We start from the raw sequence: 19970 nt of genomic DNA, 5'->3' as shown, positions 1-19970 counted from the left end.
AAATTTAAAGTTTTCTTTTCGGTGACGTAAATTGACTTATTTGCGACTGTTTTTGTTCGCTTTTTCAACAAACCCTTCGGATAAGAACAATTTTTTTAAAAAAAGTTAAGTAGTATTTGTTGGTTTCAAAACGTATGTAGAATTTTAAAATCAAATCAATTCATATATTTTTTAAAAATATTTTGCTATTGTCAATATTTACACTTCTAAAATACACTAAGTGTTTTATGATCTCAGCTCAATACCTCAAGTTCTTCTTCTTCTTCTTCTTCTTCTTCTTCTTCTTCTTCTTCTTTCTTTGCAGGAACTGCAACAGCTCCTAAAAGGTTGGGCCGGTGACTATGACTATTTGCCCATACCTCAAGTTCATATGATTTTAAAATATAAATAAGTTTTATCGTGATTCAAAAGATACTGGACATTATCATACATTTTGTTTTATGAATGTGTTTTTTAAAGCAATTTACTGTACTGCAATTTGAACCACACATTAATAACTTTCCCGTAATCTTCTAAATTCGAGTTAAAAGAACCAGTCTTTGAGTCAGTCAGTTGAGTTTCTGTAACGCAAAAAAAAAACCATTGATTTTTTAACATGAAAAATATTGAAAATGGCACTTAATTGCAGTTTTCACAGATACACAAAGAATAGAATTGAGAGATTTACTTGTTGTCAGTACACAATTTTTCCATTCAAGATCATATTTTTGTCCATTCCAAACCGCCATAGATTCAATTAAGATCAGAATTCATTGTTTCGTAATTTTTGAGCTTTTTAGATCAAGAGTTATTAGGATTTGCTCTAAAATATTCTGCAAATCATCATTAAATAGATAGCTGAAACCAAGATCTATCTGCTAAACTATTTTTTTTTCGCGTAAAACCCATATCCATACCGCTTGAACAACTTTTCCGAATTGCGTCGAATTGAGCAATTTTGTTCCACTCAAGATCATTTGCTATATGTACATGTACTCTTGATAGTATGATATTCAGACAGATTTTCATTCCAATTTTCAAAAAAAAATATAACTCTAAATTTCTGGTAACCATTTTTTTTTGCAAATAATAGAGGATCTAATGAAGATCATTTCACAACGTTTCAATGTTCTAAAAAAAATATTTTTTTTGTTAAAAATAACATTTCCGAAAGTTGGGCGGAAAATCGCTGTTGCTAGCTACTTTTAACAAAACGGGGCGATATAATAATTTTTTTTGCTATTCCTACAGCTTTGCCGTCTTCGACAAAGTTGTAGCCAGAGAATTTTCCAGTTTGCTCCATATATCGGAATTTTATTTGCATTGCGTGAGGATAAAATATTCAAGAAAAACTAAAACAGTGACATTTGACTGTTGAGAGGAATGTGGCACATTTCTCATTTTTTAAAACCAGTACTGGACGCCTGTGAAAGTAAAACATGGTTGAAGAAATTTGAAAGACTACTTTAAATTTTATTTAAAAATTAATTTTGTCTTTGTTTAGAATTTGATTGATCTGTCTCTTTTTTGGTTTTCACAAGTTTTCTTGATCATTAAAGATGCAAAACATCTCCTGAATTTTTATGCTTCTTGGTTTAGATTTCTTTTCGGTCCAAAAAGCAACATCATCGCATCTTTAATTTGTGAAGGCCGAACAACAATCAAAATCGAAAGATGACCAATAATGCTGAATGAATAAGGGGCTAAATTTTTGAACATTATCAATAAAATTTTAACTACTAAACAAACGAAATTTTGCCTTCATTCAATTCTCTAAGCTTTCACACAATTCCCCTTAATTTTTTTCCTTCCAACTTCACTATTTGATAGGATTTCTAGCCTTTTGTCCTAGACTGGTTTACTCTTGGAAAATGTTCCTATTTTTTAAAAAAACAAAAAATTACCTCAAACCACAACAAAAACTAAATCAAAACTATACATTTTCTAAGGAAAAAGTTAAACTATCACATTAATCAAACTCTTTGCTTCTAAACGCTTTGATTTTACCAGGAAGGGGGTTTGTTTGGGAGCCTTCGAAAAAATATATACTTCAAGATTTTTTATTTTTTTTATTTTAAGGACCTTTTTTGACATTCAGGTCAAGATTTTAAAATGACATTTTTACTTACATTTGAAATTTTCAAAAACAAACCAATTTTTTCCTTATTTGAAACTCAACTCGATTTTTAAACGTAGAAAAAAGTTTTGAGGTATTTTAACTTTAAAATTAGTTATTATTGATTATCTAGAAAAAAATGATGATGATGATCAAAGTTTCCCCGGTGATCAATGCTACCCCGTTTCACGGTACCTAAATATCATTTTAAAAATCTGTAAAAACTCTGTTATTTATTTGATAAAAAAAAATTAGAATTCAGACCAGAAAATATCAATTAGGATTTAGACAAATTTATTAATGTTTTTGAAAAGAAATTTCGATTCAACAAACAAGAAAAACTTGTAACGAGATTGAATTTATTTATAGTTTGTCTGATATTCGAATAATGGTAATTTTTCCACTTTTTGATCTTGTCACTTCAATTTATGGTTGTAAAGACAAATTTGCTTCAAAACTAGACCACTACTTATGTTTGAAACCACTAAAGCCGTTTCATCATTTGAAGATCGGATGGATGATAATCAAGTCGGATCGGATACAAAAAAAAACAAGCCAATTGAATTGATGTGGTGAATGATTAAGTGTCAATATAACCGTCACTTTATTCGGGTGCATCCAAATAATACAATTCTTTCGAAGATCCTCAAAAATCATTAAAATCTTAAATTTTGCTTCATTACTTTTAATGCACATCGATTTTTATAAAACTTATAGTTTTGAAAACCTCGTGATGTAACTCAAATATGTTACTCGAACATTATTCAACTGCAGCAATTCAATTTTACATTATTCAAAGTCTAAGAAAAAAATCCGGAAAAACATGCTTCGGTAAAAAGGCTGTAGATCAGCTATGGAATGCACAAAAAAATTTCACTTAGTGTCCAAGAAAGCTGAAGCTAGAAGCTATACGTTGCACATATGGAAATATTTTTTTTAATTTTTTGATGATCATGACCACAAAAAATGTAAAAAGTGGTTTAAAAACCATACTTTTCAATCAACGAACCGTAAAAACGGTTTAAGTCACACCAGATAAATTTTGAAATGAGGATTAGAAAGTTGACGTTATTTTGCACATTTTTAAATTTTTGATTTTCAAAATACGAAACACAGAATTTTTGACAAATTTTCAAAGGTAACTGTTTTTTTAACTTTTTGTCAATTTGCAATTTTTTAGATTTTCTTGCTCTTAAATTTCACTTTGCACTGGATTTTGAGTTTTTAGATTTCTGGAATACATTTTTATTCACCAGGAAGCCAGTTTCATACCAAGTCTAGTGGTGTTACTACATAAGCGCTGCGATACTTTACATAAATTTTACATCACTTCTTTACATTTCTTGTGGTCATGATCTTAAAAAAAATCAAAAAAAATATCATTATTATCCATATGTGTATCCATATGTCTAACTTCAGCTTATTGGATACTAAATGAAATTTTTTTGAGCATTTCGTAGCTGATCTACAGTCTTTTTCCGAAGCATGTTTTTTCGGTTTTTTTTAGACTTTGAATAACGGAAAATCGAAGATCTATAGGTGAATAATATTTGAGTTGCATCACGAGGTTTCCAAAACTATAAGTTTTGTAAAAAAATGATTGAGAAATAAGAAAGATATATTGGTTTTCACAGGAATGTCAAATTGACACTCCAAGGACTGTAACGGGTAAAAATTTCAGGGACGGATGAGGGTTAAGAAGCTCTAGTTTATTTTTTTCCATTTTTGAAAAGGGTAATCAAAATCTAGTTCACTTTATTTTTCATAGATTAATTATAAGTGCTTTAAAATGCTTTTCGATTTTGGTTTTAGCTTTCATCATGAAATTTAAAAGTAAATGCAATTAAGTGCTCAAAAGTAAATTTTTAACACTGAAAACAGTACTACTTTGACACAGTCGTTTTGACTGCAAATGTACAGTCCACGACCTACTTGATTTGATGATTTCCACATGCGATTATGTGATTAAAATGATGAATTTACATATGAATTAGTATGCAACTCTTGGCAAAACTCGTTTTTTTTTTAGCATTCGACATAAGTTACTAAAAAGCAACAAGTTTTAAAAAAGTAGATTTTTTCTGAAAGAGTTTTTTATTGATTTAACGAAGTTTTCCGAGTTGGATAATTATAAAGCAAACAAATATTCATGTTTTCACCAAATAAAATAATTAAATTCTTATCATTAAAAAAAACTAATCTAATTTACACCATTTTTAGGGTATTTTATTCTTCGCTAATTCCAGACATAAACATTGGCAGATTCCACATTCTAATATCCATTTTTTTGAATAAAGTAATTCATTATCATGAACTAATGAAAGACAACCACAAATGATGTAGTCTTTGTTATAGTTTAAACAGAAATAGTTTTATTGAAGAGATTGTCATTATTTAGGTTCAAGGCAATTGAAACACGATTCCAAACATTCGTTTTTAGTCTGCCAATGTTTCCGTTCTAATTTATCTGCTGTTGATCTAGAATTGAATTTCAATTAAAATTTTTTTGTTTAAAAAAACAATCATTCACTTTCCGCCTGTTGCGCTCGTTGCAGAGTTATCCGTCAAAATGGCGAACATAATGATGATTGATGTACATTTGTTGTTATTTCTTCGTAATTCCCAGAAAGTCGGCTTCATCTCGCTGGGCCTCGGAATGTTCATCTCAATTTTGTTTGGATTCATCTTCGGGCTGATTCTCGGAACAACGGAAATGCCCTGGGGCTTTGGAGATTTTCCCACCGAGGAGATGAAAGGCCGGTAAGTGAAGTTGATGTCTGATTGTGCTTTTTTTTCGTTATTAATTTCATGTTTGCCGGAATTTAATTCTTTAGTTTTAATTGCTGGTGACGTTGATGGGTTGTATATTTAAGAAAAATTTACTGTATTTCATGGCAACATCACTAAAATTTTTTACCAAAAACAGTTCCACGGTTACGTTTAAATTTTGCTTATTTCAACTCCCAACAGCAGTTGTCCTCGAAAGTGAAAATCCCGCAGCATGTAAGCAAACGAACGATTTTCCCCGGATCCGCATAATGTTTAATTTACAAAATAAATGTAGAATGTTTTTGGATGGTGGCGCAAGCCGAGTCGAGGATTTCTACCAAATCAGGCTCCCTACCGATTCTTGGGATGGTCATGGCTTGTTGGAGCAAATGGTTGGCGCAAATGCCAGCCTGGGAGAATCATAATTAAAAGAAAATACGTGGGAATTTGCATACATTATGGATATCGTGAGGGACCCGCGCCTCTTTTCGTCGTTCTTTGTTCAAATTCGGTCAAAGTGTGTTTGAAATGTTTTGCTCCCATCGATGAGAGTTTTGCGTAATTGATGTTAGGTTGGTTTGGGGTTATAAAAATTAATTTTGGATGGAACAATGCGTTAACGAAAGCAACAACGTAGAGACTTCACGTTCTAACCCTCTACTGCATATGAACCCTAAATGTCTTCTTAGTGTTTTTCACATTTTTAAGCATAATACTGTTAAGAATTTCCAACAACTTTAATGCCTCAAAAATGTATTAAGCATTTATAAAACCTTAAAAAAATTAAAGTCATCCCATATCTTACACTATTTAAGCAAAAAGAAATGTTGTAAAAACAATATTATTTTTTCGGAATAAATTGCTAAATTGAAGGTCAATAAAATTATTTCCATTGAAGATTTTTTTCTCATCGGGTTCATAGTCCGTGAAGTAGAGGGTTAATTCAAATTCAACTTTTTGTTTGGTCTACGAGCTCTAGTTTGGGTGATATAAAAATTTTATGCAGAAAAATCCAATGTTTTCAGTCTAATTAGTTATTTCTAAAAAAAAAATCAACAACTAGTTGAAAATTGAGTTCGATGCATTAACCTAAGGTTGCCAGAATTTTTTCAGCACCTATCCGGGCCGGACAAAATCCAGACATTTGATTTCAAAAGTGACGACCTTAAATCCGGGTAATATCCGGGCAAATTTTCTCAAAACCCAGGCAGATACAAATTTGATGCAGCATTTTTGCAGCATTTTTTTACTTTTGGACAGAAACCTGTGCACTTTTTGAAAAGGGTTGAAATCGTTTATGATAAAAACTCGTGCCAGAACAAAACAAAATATACAAAACTATTGTTTTATAGATGAAGCATGCTGAATTTAGTGAAACATGAAAATCAGTTCAATTCAAAACTCTCCAACAGACTTAAAAAAATGAGTAATGATCATTAGTAATGATTAAATTAGACCAATTTGACATTTGAGAGTTTTTTTTTAATTTCTGTTTCCTAGCCACGCTCAAAACCCCGAAATAACTCAACAATAATGAAGAAAAAATTTGAAAAAAATTCTCTATCTAAACTGATTAACATGATCATTTTTATAAAACAAGCTCAAAAAATATCGTTTTGGAGATATTATTTTTTTTGATACATTTGTCTAATAAAGTGAATAAATCTGAGAAAAAACCGGGCATTTTTCAGTGAAATCCGGACAAACGGGCCAGGCTGGACTGTTCCCAAATTTTGTACTAAATATCCGAACATACCCAGATAAAACCGGGTAATCTGGCAACCTTACATTAACCCTTTAGCAGTTTTTTTTAATTATGCCTGTAAATTCCAAATGCAAATCTTCGCTACATAGCTGACATAACTGAAGAACATTTTTTAGTTTTCTTTAAGGATTTCGTAGTTATTACTGACTAAGATACTTTTAACAAGTCCGAAGCACGTATTGATTTTTGTCTTACAATATATCTAAAGAACTGGCTTTCTTTTGAACTTTCTTATATCTTCCATTCAAGTTTTGAACATTTTCCATGTTAAAAATTTTCATTTTCGAAAATCTTATATATACAAATGAATTTCAGTCTGTTGTTCCCTATAGACTCGGAAACTACTGAAACGATTGGCTTGAAACTTGGCAGGTGGAGCCATTGGAGGCCGGGGAAGGTTCCTATTATGGTTTGAGACCCCTTCCTCTCACTGGAAGGAGCAGGAGGTCTCTTAAATAAAAGTAAGATTTAGGTATTTATGTATAACTTAAGAACTGATAATGAAACCAAAATTAGCATGAAAATGTCTTAGGGTACGAGGAATGTTTCAATTGAGGTTTGGTCAGGTATTCTGAACGAAAACACAGTCGTTTTTTCCATACAATGAAAAGGCGACAGCATCAGCAAACTCTAGCGAACAAAATGGAAGCACATTTCCCATCCGCGATGCCAAGTAAATTTTTAACGTTTTGTAGTTAGGACAAATGTATGGCCGTTTTCAAAAGCTTTCCAAAAGCTCCGTAACTAATCTAAACTTTTCTATGGAGGACATGGTGTCGCTAGTGTTTGCTTAATAACTCCCATAGCGTGTATTCCGGACACGACCTAATCATGGATGCCTGTTATAATGAATAAAAAAAATTTCTTTTTCATGCAACATGAAAATTTCAGAAATCTCAATAAATAAAATGATAAAATTATTCATAATTTGAAAACATTACCCAAAAAATGTGTATCAGGATTAAAAAGGTTTTATTGTTGATATGCCCGGTAGATTTCTTACGATGATAATTCATTTTCAAATCAAATTATTATGAGCTAGATAGTTTCGATTAAAAAGATTGCTCAACTTTGCATAATATTTTGCAAACAAAAAGTTGAGAAAAATACTAATTATTTATTTAGTTTGTTGCATTATGAAACCCAATAAGTATCTCCACTTTCTTCATACTAGATAAGGGATCTATTATTTTGTTGAACTTTATGAAATCAACCTATTGTTGACCATAGCACATGAAAATTTAAAACGCATTTGTTGGTTGGAGGAACCAAAAAACAGAAATGACAAACCATGAAGAGCTATGGTGAATGAATCGGTACCATTAAAGATTTTCGTACTGACTAATGAAAATTAATCCAAATTCCACAATTTTTTATCATTGTACGTATCAAAGTTAAAGAAACAAGTGAAAGAAATTGATTCGGACGGCATCCTTGATTAACACTTTTTGCCATGATGAATCTAGAACGGTGGTCTCATATGCCAAATCGCACGTTCAGCCATATTGAAAAAAGTTTTGACAGCTTACTGAAGTGTTTACGAATCAGGGGGTCCCGGAATGCCAGGTGTTTGAGATACAAAATCAAAGAAACTTGAAAAAAAGTTCATGTATGCCTGTGCATGTCGAAGACCAAAGACCAAAAAATTTGAAACCAAGTGGGGTTTTAGTTTATTTTATTTTATTTTATCTAAACTAGACTTCCGAACATTTGAAAATTCAATGAATTCATTTTATTTGAAACACTTTTTTGTATTTCCTATCGATCCATACAATCAGGGGCGATCCTGAACAGTCGGACTCTGGATGTTCACCATCGAAGCGGCAGTCGAAGCCCAAAAACTTCATCTGGTTTTTCCATATGATACCAATCAGATTCGGATTACTCGATTGAATCTTCTGGAGCAGCGATGGCAACAGACAGGGGTCTTTTTGAAGCAGCTGTTTCATCTCGATGAAGATCGGATGCTCCTGCAGGAAGGCCAGCCACTTTTCGGACGATGGAATATCATGCCTTGCCATGTTACCATCCGATTCGACAGCTCTTGGAAGAAAATAGTGTTGAATAAGCATAAATCGGTTATAAGTAATGGATAATTAATGTTACTCATCGCTACCGACAAAGCTGGCACCGTCGTCTATCGGTCCACAACGACTTCTAGCTTTCCTTACCAGTCTGGAACTCAGCCGAAAGATATTTTTTTTGCTTCTATGGATTATATTAGCAAAAATTGAGTTTTACAAAAAATCAGAGCTCCCAGCCAGCCAGCAGCCAGCCAGCTGCCAAATTTCGGCTGCGTTTCGCCTCCACCGCATTCAACCCTCGTCTACTTTTTGCCAAAGTGAGACCACCATACTAGATTCATCATGCTTTTTGCGACTGTTCAACAGAGGTGCTAGGTGGTTTTGCAAAAATCAGGACAAAGTGAAGAAAAAAATCTGAATTATTCAGGACAACTCTAGATTGCATAAACAAAGGAGAAAAACAGGTGCTTTCAATGCCTTAATATATGCGTGAGTGTAGTGAGCATCTTATTGGCTGGACTGCAGTTCATATCGAATAACACCATTTAAATTTAGATTACCACATACTGCAACGCCTAAAAGAGTTCATGGATAATTAATGTTACTCATCGCTACCGACAAAGCTGGCACCGTCGTCTGTTGGTCCACAACGACTTCTAGCTTTGCTTACCAGCCTGGAACTCAGTCGGAAGATATTGTTTTGCTTCTATGGATCATAATTGCAAAAATGTTAGTTTTACAAAAAATCAGAGCTCCTGGCATCCCAGCCAGCCAACAGCCAGCCAACAGCCAGCTGTCAAATTTCGGCTGCGTTTCGCCCCCACCGCATCCAAACCTCGTCTACTTTTTGCCCAAGTGAGACCACCATACTAGATTCATCATACTTTTTGCGACTGTCCAACAGAGGTGCTAGGTGGTTTTGCAAAAATCAGTACAAAGTGAAGAAAAAAATCTGAATTATTCAGGACACATCTAGATTGCATAAACTAACGAGCCTATAGTAAACAAAGAGACGAAATGTCACGATTGGAATTTTTGATTTTCTGTCAGTGTCATTCCAACCGAGCAAAACCAAGCAGTCTTAAAGGCAGCCCTACAGCAGGGTTGCAAGCTCATTATTTCAAAAGGGATCAGATTGCGCCTCTTTGTTTACTATAGTTTCTTTAGCATAAACAAAGGAGAAAAAGAGGTGCTGTCAATGCCTTAATATATGCAACAAAAGTGAGCATCTTATTGGCTGGACTGCAGTTCATATCGAAAAACACCATTTAAATTAGGGTTACCATATACTGCAACGCCAAAAAGAGTTCATTGAGATAATTTTTGAAAAGAGCGAAAAGAAACACAATTTATTCAAAACCGATGAAGTTTTAAATAAAGGATATTTGCCGATTTGTTGCAATTTATTGAACCTACATGACAGAGGCTCATTATTTTCAGTTGGATTATTCGAAAGGATAGTAGTTTTTGATTTTATGCTGAAAAAACACACCAAAGATGATAAAAAACTGCATTTTAAAAAGATTTTTTCATAGAAAAGTATCTTTTCATGAATTTATTTTCGATTCCTGGGCTTTTTATTTGTGCCCTGTGCTTTTAAGCAAGTTCTTGTTATGTATATTGCCTAACTATTCATTGCATACTCAAAGGCGCTCTATGCCTCCACAGGTTGTTCTGCAAAATAATTTTCAACGAAAATTCCCGATTTGAATCGTAAATACCCTTGATCCTTTCCATTGGAAACCTTCATTTGAAACATTCATAAATAAGGCAAAACTGAAGTATTGCGCAAAGAATGCAAAAAAAGTTGGATCTCTTGTATAATAATACAATGCTCATGTAACGGAAAAAATGAGTTATTTTTTTAAAAAAATCATTTAGTTTAATGTCTTTCAACAGAAAAGAAAACATTCCGTACAATTTCACAAAAAGAAGAGTAATCGACAGAAAAAGAATACATGTGCTCTTAACCTTCCCATGCCGTTCGGGTCAATATGACCCGAAGCGCACATTTAAAATCTCTTTATCATCATTCCAATATACTGAAGAACTTGGAATTTTGACAGACCGAGTATATTATATGAAAATAATGATCAAATTAACGTCAAAAAATTGAAATTTGAGTTTTGAAAATCGGTTCATTGGGAAATGAAATACAGCTAAGCAAAGCAAAAATTTGATATCGTTTTTTTAAATTTAGATTTTTTTCTACCGGAAGTTCTGAGATAGCGGTCAAAACTTTCATTGGACCCCAACATATCTATACACTGTCAGATAGATCGATTCTTGACGATTTCAAACATCAACGAAACACCTAAATACAGAAAAGCTGACAAAAGTTATGAGCATTTTAAAAATAAAATTAATTTTTCGGACTTTTTACTTTCTGAACCAGTTTCTGATAACTTGGTAATACAAATCGACTTTATTTTAAAATTTTGAGCAATAAGAACAAATTACCTACACAATGAATATAATATCATCAAAATCGGTTAACATTTACAGCCAGGAGAACGAAATCAAACTACAACTCAAATTTTCCCGAAACGGATATTTTGCGAACGGCATGGGAAGGTTAAAAGAGTACGTATGTTATCCCTAATTCAAATATAATCTGAACCGAAGACCACCATCCGTTGAATGGGTTAAACTATTTGATTGTGAATTTATTGGATGTTCTCATAACTTAACTACAAATTCGATCGTTATTGAGATGTATGGAACTGTGTGTATGGGTTGAATAAAACCAAGAGGCTCAAAATCCTACATAAGTAAACATCAAAGCAATCAGAAAATCAGGACATATGCTTAATAATCAGGACACCTGGCACCACTAACAACTTCACAGAGTAATAGTTCCATTTCTTTCGCCAGATAGCGCTATTCGTGTCTCCCGTTTTCTCGTTAAGTGGTGTATCTCGGTTAGAGTATATCTGGTGTGGTGTCAAATTCTGCATGGGATTGAATTTTGGTATGAGGGATGTTTCTATGATGGTCCGCCAGAGTCCGCCGGGGGAAAACAAACACGTTGATTTTGATAATCTAAAAGTACGCTTGGCAATATCAGTTGAGCAGGCGTGTGAAAGCGAGCTGAGAGTTTGCTTATGAGCTTACTGATTAAAAACCGATTGCGTTTATTTGATAAAACTAAACATGTTGGGATGCATTTGGAAAACGTGCTCGGAGGGGCACAGCACAAAAATAATGTGAGAACGAAACTTCAGCGTAGAAGCGTAGGAGCAGGGACATGAAGTAGGAATTTTCCCGACATGATACGTATAACACAAAAGAGTAAATTGAAAATTTTATTTGAATGAAACATGAAGAACACTTTTGGAGCATATTCGGAAGAAAATAAGGAAATTTTACTGGTACAATTTGTACATTGCACCAATTGAAAAAAGCGAATTAATTAACGGGAGATCTGTGTGTTGTTAAACAAAATGAGTAAATTAAAAGGAGAATAATTACAGGAGCTGGAAGCATTTCTCAAAAATTCTAAATAAGTGTTTGGAGTCCTTCTTTACACAATGACATTGATGATAAACTGAAGAGGCAATGCATTAGCGGAACAGCACGTCTTCGAGTGTTTTAATACTACCGGATTCAGTTTTGTCGTTTTTAGCGTCATCTTAATCTGTTTTCAATGAAAAGTTAATAAAAGAATTGAATTTAGAAAATTACCTGAAACGTCATCAGTCTTAAAACGAAAACAAAAATTAAAAACGGGATGAGGAAAAAAAGCGAAGACGGATGGCTTGTTCGCTCGCCCCATTGCAGATAAGGACCGTTTCTTAGATTAGAGCCAGAATTAGGATATGTTAACGGTTATTCAGAACTAATAAATTATCGATCAGTAAAGTTCAGAAAAGGCTTGGTTTTGGTTATTTTGATGAAATTTTTCAACTGTAGGCAACGCTATATCTATTGGAACAATATCATAGATATGTGTCGCATCATTGAACGAAGTACCAAATCATGTTTGATAATCAGAGTTTCAGTCAGAATCGCGTACATTGTGGAAGTCAGCGACGGGACCTAAATAAATTGACCTTTTGATCGAAGTGATTGATTTTCGCATGTTACGCCAGCTACAAACAATTGGGTTTTGTCTCCCGAACAACCAAATGTTTAAGAAAAAAATCGTCATATATTTTAAGATCCTATTCAAAATGTATCATTTCAAAAAAGTTGGCCTGGTTAATATATTGAAGAATGGCTCCGTAAATGATTGCAAAAGTCGAGCCATCGTTACTAGTTGGAAATTGGAATGAGTTCACAAAAAAATGTGAAATTATTTTTAAAGCAGACAAATACTGAAATTAGCAACCGCTTAGCGTCACTGGTGAGACCGCCAGGAAATTCAGTTTCGACGTAACAGGTCAAACGGTCACTGATTCAAACTTACGTTTATGGTCTTATTGAAATTATTTCGTCTTAAGGGAGATTGGCATTTATCAGATATTGCTCACATTTATAAATCAAATTTCCACGAGCAGGGGCGCGCAACGAGCGAGATAATTAGACAAAGTGGAGAATGATCTGGCGAATGTGGGATGCCTGAGAAGTTGGAGAACGGTTGCCATGAACAGAATGCATTGGAGGAATATTGTTCATCAGGTTATGTCGTGAGACGGAAGACCAAATATATAAAAATAAATAATTCTACCAAGAAAACAAAATCCATATCTAGAAGGATTTCAGGTCAAATTCGCCGGGAATGGTATGATAGTCAAATTATTCACCTGCAACCTAAAAGTATTCGAGAAGTTATTCAGTTTTGGGTGAATATTCGACAACCTAGCAAACTGAGTTAGATTGTAAGACGGTTAAAAAAGTAAGCATAAATTGCTATTTAGTTTCCGATTCGCATACAAAACGATAATTTGAAAAGGCTTGAAATTATGAATTGCCTCATTGGTATGAACGAAAATTATTGAACACTAGATCCCATTCTGGCCTTCAAAAAGGAGTTGATCGGTAGACCAGAATGAAGTAACGCGATGCAAAAAAAGTAGGAAAAAATCATGTAAGATGCCGGTTTTACCTAAAAAGATTGGAATAGGGATTTCTCAGAGAATATTATTATCGGCATGAATTTCTAGACAAGACGTATTTTAAGAACGAACAAATCAAACTAACCGCATATAGAACAAAACGTGAATGTGTTGTGCTGGGCGACTTATAACGTTTTCTATTTAGCTTTTGTCTCTGAATCTTCAAACCGGAGTTCTCCTCAACTACAGCGACGGCGACATCATTGTCGACATTTCATGTTGACCAGACATCTATCAAACATCTTCCAAGTGTCGGAACCAAACAAATGAAAGGGTTTCCGATTGTCTAGATGTTTGTTAGATTGATATGAAATTTTTCATCGTTGCTGGTGGGTAAAGTTGACAATCACTAGCGCGAAAACTTCGGATATCTACTGCATTGAAAATATTGTCTGCACTATATTGAATCATTTAATCTAAGAGATGTGAGAGACACTTTGATAATTTAATGATTAAGTGAGTTTGGAGCACAGGATTTACAATAACCGTACTTCCGTATGAACTATACCCAAAAAAAGTCGATTCCATGATTTAAGATTTGATTTCATATGCTGAAGTTTGAGAACCTTTCGTACTGGTATCTGTAAACGCTTCAAACTTCATAGAAATTGGTAACACAGCTCCTAGCTAAAGAAATCTGGAAGGGGATGAATGATTAGACTTTGTAAAGTAAATAATAATGATATTAGACGAAACTTTATACATGGAGTACAGTCCAAACGTAGGAAAAAACTGCTTATCTTTTAACTATATCTACTAAATAAATACATAGGATGTTAAGCTGGCTATAGCAAGTTGTTATAAGAAGTACGTCAATATTCGATTTGCCAAAAAAAAAATCAATTTACTTACCTACATATTTCGACTATGTTGGGCAGATTTGGTTCCGTTAGAAAAACGATTGAAGAAAATTTCTGGCGGAACTAAAATTGGATTACTGGTGTAAGAGTCGTATACATTCAGATTAAAAATGAAACTTCAGGCGAGATACAATACGAAGGATAATAACAAAAATGCTAGCGAGCTACTCGAAATACAATCACAAACTAGCAGAAACGTCCATCAACTTGACGTAAGGCGGACGCCTCTCTCAATAAGTATTGTGAATTGTAATAAAATGTTAAGAAACGTAGCAGGTGAACTGACACCTGAACATAGACTTCCGGCGATCTAGAACTTCGTTTTCCTTTGTCGGAAGTCGAAAGTCCGTACTTCCGAAGTAAAATTTAATGCTGGCACGATAATATTGCTAGGATCATAGAGGAGCAGGCTGAGGTTACTCAAAGGTGTTTCAAACCCCTAAACTCGAAAGTTCTCATTCGATGTTCGAAACGATCGGACCAAATAGACAAACAGTGAATTGATACTTGATACGAGGAAAATTGTTTCGCACATAGGGGAGATGGGGGCATAATGGCCACCTTAAGGAAAACGGTTATTTAACCATAGAAAATAGCTATAATATGGAGGTTACATTATTGTTTCGTGTTCAGACACTTGAAAAGCCTATTCCCTAACGGGCTGAAACGTGAAAAACTAGATGAAAACGTTAAAAAATGCATTTTAAAAATTTTTGCCAAAAGCTGAAAACCAGCCACTGTGGAGGCATAATGAGAACCCCCCCTGAGGCAGTATGAGCACGATTAATCAGAGCAAGATGTGCGTTATTGCCGGGGAATCTAGCAGCGAATTCAATTCGATGAAGTCAGGTGAGTCGTAGATTCATCAAACAAAGCAATAACAAAATAATCTAGGTCTGTTTGTAGAATACAAACAATTCACGCACGCTCATAGATTAAGTGCTTTGTTCGGAGGATGATGCTGCTAGCCGTATAATGTAACAATAAAAAAATCGATCATGAATTGTGAATGGAAAAAAAATCACCTCGAACAGAAATCTAACTCTAGTCTTTTGATTACCTCTCCGACACCTTACCAATAGGCTAAATTGTCGGATGAAAACTAGTCAAGGTGTGGCGCTATAAATCAATTTTAATTCGCTGCTAGATTCTACGGCAGAAAATGCTCATTATGCCTCGATAATATGGTGCTCTATATGCCCCTAGTCAACAAATTTAAGTAAAAACGTGTTTTAAAATTGATAAAAGTGAAAAATCAAAAATTTTAAGATGGTGAAAATTGAGAAACAATGTGTACATCATGTTGCAGTGCGTACATTATAGATCAAGGTTATTTTAAGATCATAAGAGCTTATTTCGTGGTGCTCAAAAATTATAATATTTTCGAAACTTAAGAACCAAGCTAGTTTTTTTTAAATATCTCTGTAAAAATGATAAGGAGATTCGTTTTTTTTGTGAAAAATTAATACTATAGGAAGTACGAAACAAATCCTCATGAAAATTTATTTAAGAAAATACGCACTTTCGTAGAAAAGCGTAGTTCTCATTATGCCTCGGGTGCTCGTTATGCCCTCATCTCCCCTAGATTCCAAGGAAATTTGTAAAACATAAAAGATGAGATGAAGAACGTGGGAAAAGTTAAGTACCGATATTCACTTTCAGAAACCGCTATTGTTGAAGATGGATATGCGCAGCTAAAAAAAGCGTACCTTTAGAATTAGGGAAAGACCCTCACTGTGATTGCATGCGACAATTCATAAGTGACATATCGGCTAATAATACATTGAGAAATAGTTAGAAAAAGATTCGGAGAAATCAAATCTCTCAGTTGCAAAAATCGTTGATTCAGATTGATAAATGGAACAAACGTTTGTTTTGTTTGTTTATCATACCGAGGCGAAAGTCATGTTGATGATTATTGTATATCAGTATTGAGTGGAAACATTTTATGTTCAGAAATTTTTTTTATTAGAGGAGAAGGGAGATGTGTTGTGTTATAAGATACACACTGCCTTAACCGCAGTTATATGTGTTGGTGTGACGAGCATAAGCTGAGCGCAATGCCCAGATGTAGTAAGCACAGCCACATCCATTCGCGGCCAAGCATTCTGCCAAGTAAGTCGTGTGTGCTCTAGACTCGTGCAACGGGTGATTTCCTACAAGGAAGACGAAGCTGCACACCTTCCCTCCTTCCAGTTGAGAAATAGAAGGGGGTTGGGGGCTCGAATATATTTTTTTTGCTTTGCTCGAACACTTATCAAATAAATGGAACCAAATTTGGCATGGAGAGACATTTGTGTACGTAAAATATTTCTATGGCTATTTTGGGGTCTCTCATGAAAATTTTGGAACTACAAATCGGACAAAATTTGGTAAGGGAGAGTATTTGAATAAGAGAAATGATTCCATGACTATGACCCTTCATTCCCCTTCATTCAAGTGAGGAAATAGGAAAGGGAGGGGAGGTCTCTGTCGTGATCGGTCGTGATCGGCTGGTATATTTTCGCCTGATTTTTTCTGACATCCGTTGGGCCAAAGCCTTTTTTCCGTGTAACGGCTTTAACAGCTCATTCTGTCAATTGCAGGGTTGACATTTGTGCTCGTCTGATTCTTTTATAAAAGTGTTGCCATATATTCAAACTAATACAATATAGTATTGAATTAATTCATTTATCTTTTTGTTATTTATTTCTCACTCCCTGTAAGGTATTCATATTATTCGTATCATTGTTTATACTCATGCTATTCTCTACAATCTCTCATACAATTTTTCGGATAACTCGAGAACTTATTAACAAAGTGAACCAAATATGGCATGGGAGATTATTTTAAATCAAATCAACCAAATTAGGAATAGAAGAACATTCTAGTACGAAAAGTGTTTATATGACTATTTGGCACCCCCTTTCCTCCTCTTTTAAGTCCGAACATTCAAAGAAGAGAGAGAGGCTTGCATTCAATTTTTACATAACTTGAAAACTAACACGCAAATGGACATAAATTTGGCATAAAAAATGTATTTGGATACGAGGGATGTTTTCATGATAATTCAAGGCCTTTTTTTTCTCTTTTCCAGTGGAAAGAAGGAACAGGATGAAGGGATTTGAAGTTTTTTTGTCATATCTTGAGAACTTATGAGACAATTGGAATCAAATTTGATATAATTGAGGCCCCACTTGCCTTACAGTGGGGAGGTTCCTTTAACAATATTTGTTTTGTAGATCAATAAGGCTGGAACAAATTTCAAATCCTTCTTTTGTCACTCGGAGTGGGAACATCGCGAGGGGGGGACAGTAAAAATAATGCGAAAAACAAATAAATTGGAATAAATTGCACGGAAGCTTGTATGCAAAAAAAACTTGCATACTATATTGTTGCACAAAACTATTAAATCATGCAATTTTTTACCGAATAATTCAATCAAATCAAGAAAACAAAAGGTGAAATAACATCCATCTTGTTAAATTTGTTTTTTGGTCTTTTAATCTTTCAGATATTGGAATGTTTAATCGAAATTTGCATAAAATACTTCAAACTTTATTTATTTCCCCCTTCGGGTTTTTTGAAATTTCGAAGGGGGGGGTGACAAAAGAAAAAATTGATATTTGTTCCAGCCTAACTAATCATATAAATTTTGTTTTATCGTTCAGAAACTAATCAAGAATGTAAAAACAAATTTGTCAAGTACTTAAATATGGATACGACACATGTTTCTCTGCATGAAAGAGAATCATATCCAAAAAATGTTTGATCGGAAACTTAATCCGATTTAAAGATATATGGATGTGGTCTTAAATGGATCCATCGAGAATGCTTTATTTGAACGACGCGTTATTAATCTGTTGTGAAACCTTAACCATCCGGGAGTTTACATTTTCCAGAAGAAACATAAATCTAGACTTCTGTGTCCGCGAGCATTTAGATTATGGTTTAAAATTCCATCATATCATTGCCGAACTGTTGTGAGCAGTTAGGTTGCCTTATTTTCGTTTTTTTTTTAATCTATGGGGGCAATTTTGATTACCAATATGTGGCTGATATCGCACAAATTATTTTTGTGTTGATTCTTCCGTTTATCCATGCCAAGGATTTATTTTCAAGCCAAGCAAAATTCATTTGTTCAAGGATTATTGCGTTAAGGGGCCGTCCATAAATGATGTCACGCGTTAGGGGGGGAGAGGGGGTTTCGATTTTTGTGACAATTTGTGACATGGGGGGAAGGGGGGGTCAGCTTGAATGTGACATCACATTTGTTACAAAAAAAGGCAAAACAATAACAAATAATTTTATCCTACATTCAATAAAATTATACTATTACGTAGACTTTATGAGTTTAAGAAAGTTCACAAGAACACTTCCACTGTAACACTCAGGAAAGTCCGCTCCACTTAAATTGTGGCGAAACGTGAACAGGAATGCTTGGCTATTCTAACTCGTGGAGAAGATTTGGATTGCGAATTGATTGAAGAAGAGGAACTAGATTTGAATGGTTTCTCAGACATCGTCGCTGATGCTGCATCTACTGCCTCGACTTTCCCGGTCATTGATATGGAAAGTCATCAACATAATCTTATGACTAATGATTGAAACGTGTTTTAAGCAATGGTTGAATGCTTGTTAAAAGTTGGTAACCTTTTTTCAATTCTTTGAATAAAACTGATGAATTTAAAATAAAGATACATTTTTAATCCAATTTCTAAAGAGTTCAACATTTTATTCCGGTAAGGAGGGGGGGGAGGGGTTAAGGAAAACGTGACGTAATACAAAAAGGGGGGTGACGGAAATCGTGACAATATGTGACAAGGGGGGGAGAGGGGGTCTATTTTTTCCAAATTTTGCGTGACATCATTTATGGACGGCCCCTAAGGAGAAATTGTTACCTAGGATAAAGTCGAATTTGTAGCATTCAAAAGATGAAGTTTTTCTGTCATTGAATAGGACAGAATTCATTGATATTGCTAAGGAATTTTTAAACGTTAAAAATTCACCTTGAGTGATGCAACGGAGGAAAAAGGCTATATCTTGTTAATCCCTGCATAGAAAAGACATTTATATGGTATACTTGTGCAAAGCATGGAGATATATAGTTAGTCTGATAAAATTTTATCACCTCTAAGTTATAACAAAAATAAATAAAAAAAAAGTTTCACCAAATGAAGTTACGCAACGTCAATCATATTTGAATTCAGCATTTTTTCAGCAAACATTCTAATGCTGAAGTAGATATTTTTCCTAATATTGATTTTATTTACTCAACGAAATGGAATTCTTATTTTCACGAACATCATAATTAATTATTAATTCACCAGCTCGACTGTCAATTGGCATAACAGTTGTTCAATCATCATTTGGCACCGGTGTGGGAGAAGAGCAATCGTCTCCGATAGTGGCAATTTCTAT

The 19970-nt window shown here is 34.1% G+C and overlaps 1 protein-coding gene across 1 annotated transcript in view; it reads left to right on the top strand.

The window, feature by feature from the left end:
• LOC129742054 (uncharacterized) overlaps nucleotides 1-19970 on the top strand; it is a 144362-nt gene that overhangs the window by 53765 nt on the left and 70627 nt on the right. Inside the window, exon 10 of the mRNA XM_055733901.1 lies at nucleotides 4722-4855. Coding sequence (XP_055589876.1) covers nucleotides 4722-4855 — 134 coding nt within the window. The remainder of the gene's footprint in view (nucleotides 1-4721; nucleotides 4856-19970) is intronic.

Source organism: Uranotaenia lowii, chromosome 2 (assembly GCF_029784155.1).
Source record: "Uranotaenia lowii strain MFRU-FL chromosome 2, ASM2978415v1, whole genome shotgun sequence".
In the NCBI taxonomy this organism is placed as follows: Eukaryota; Metazoa; Arthropoda; class Insecta; order Diptera; family Culicidae; genus Uranotaenia; species Uranotaenia lowii.
The sequence above is the reverse complement of the archived record's forward strand: the minus strand, read 5'-3'. Positions and strand labels throughout refer to the sequence as shown.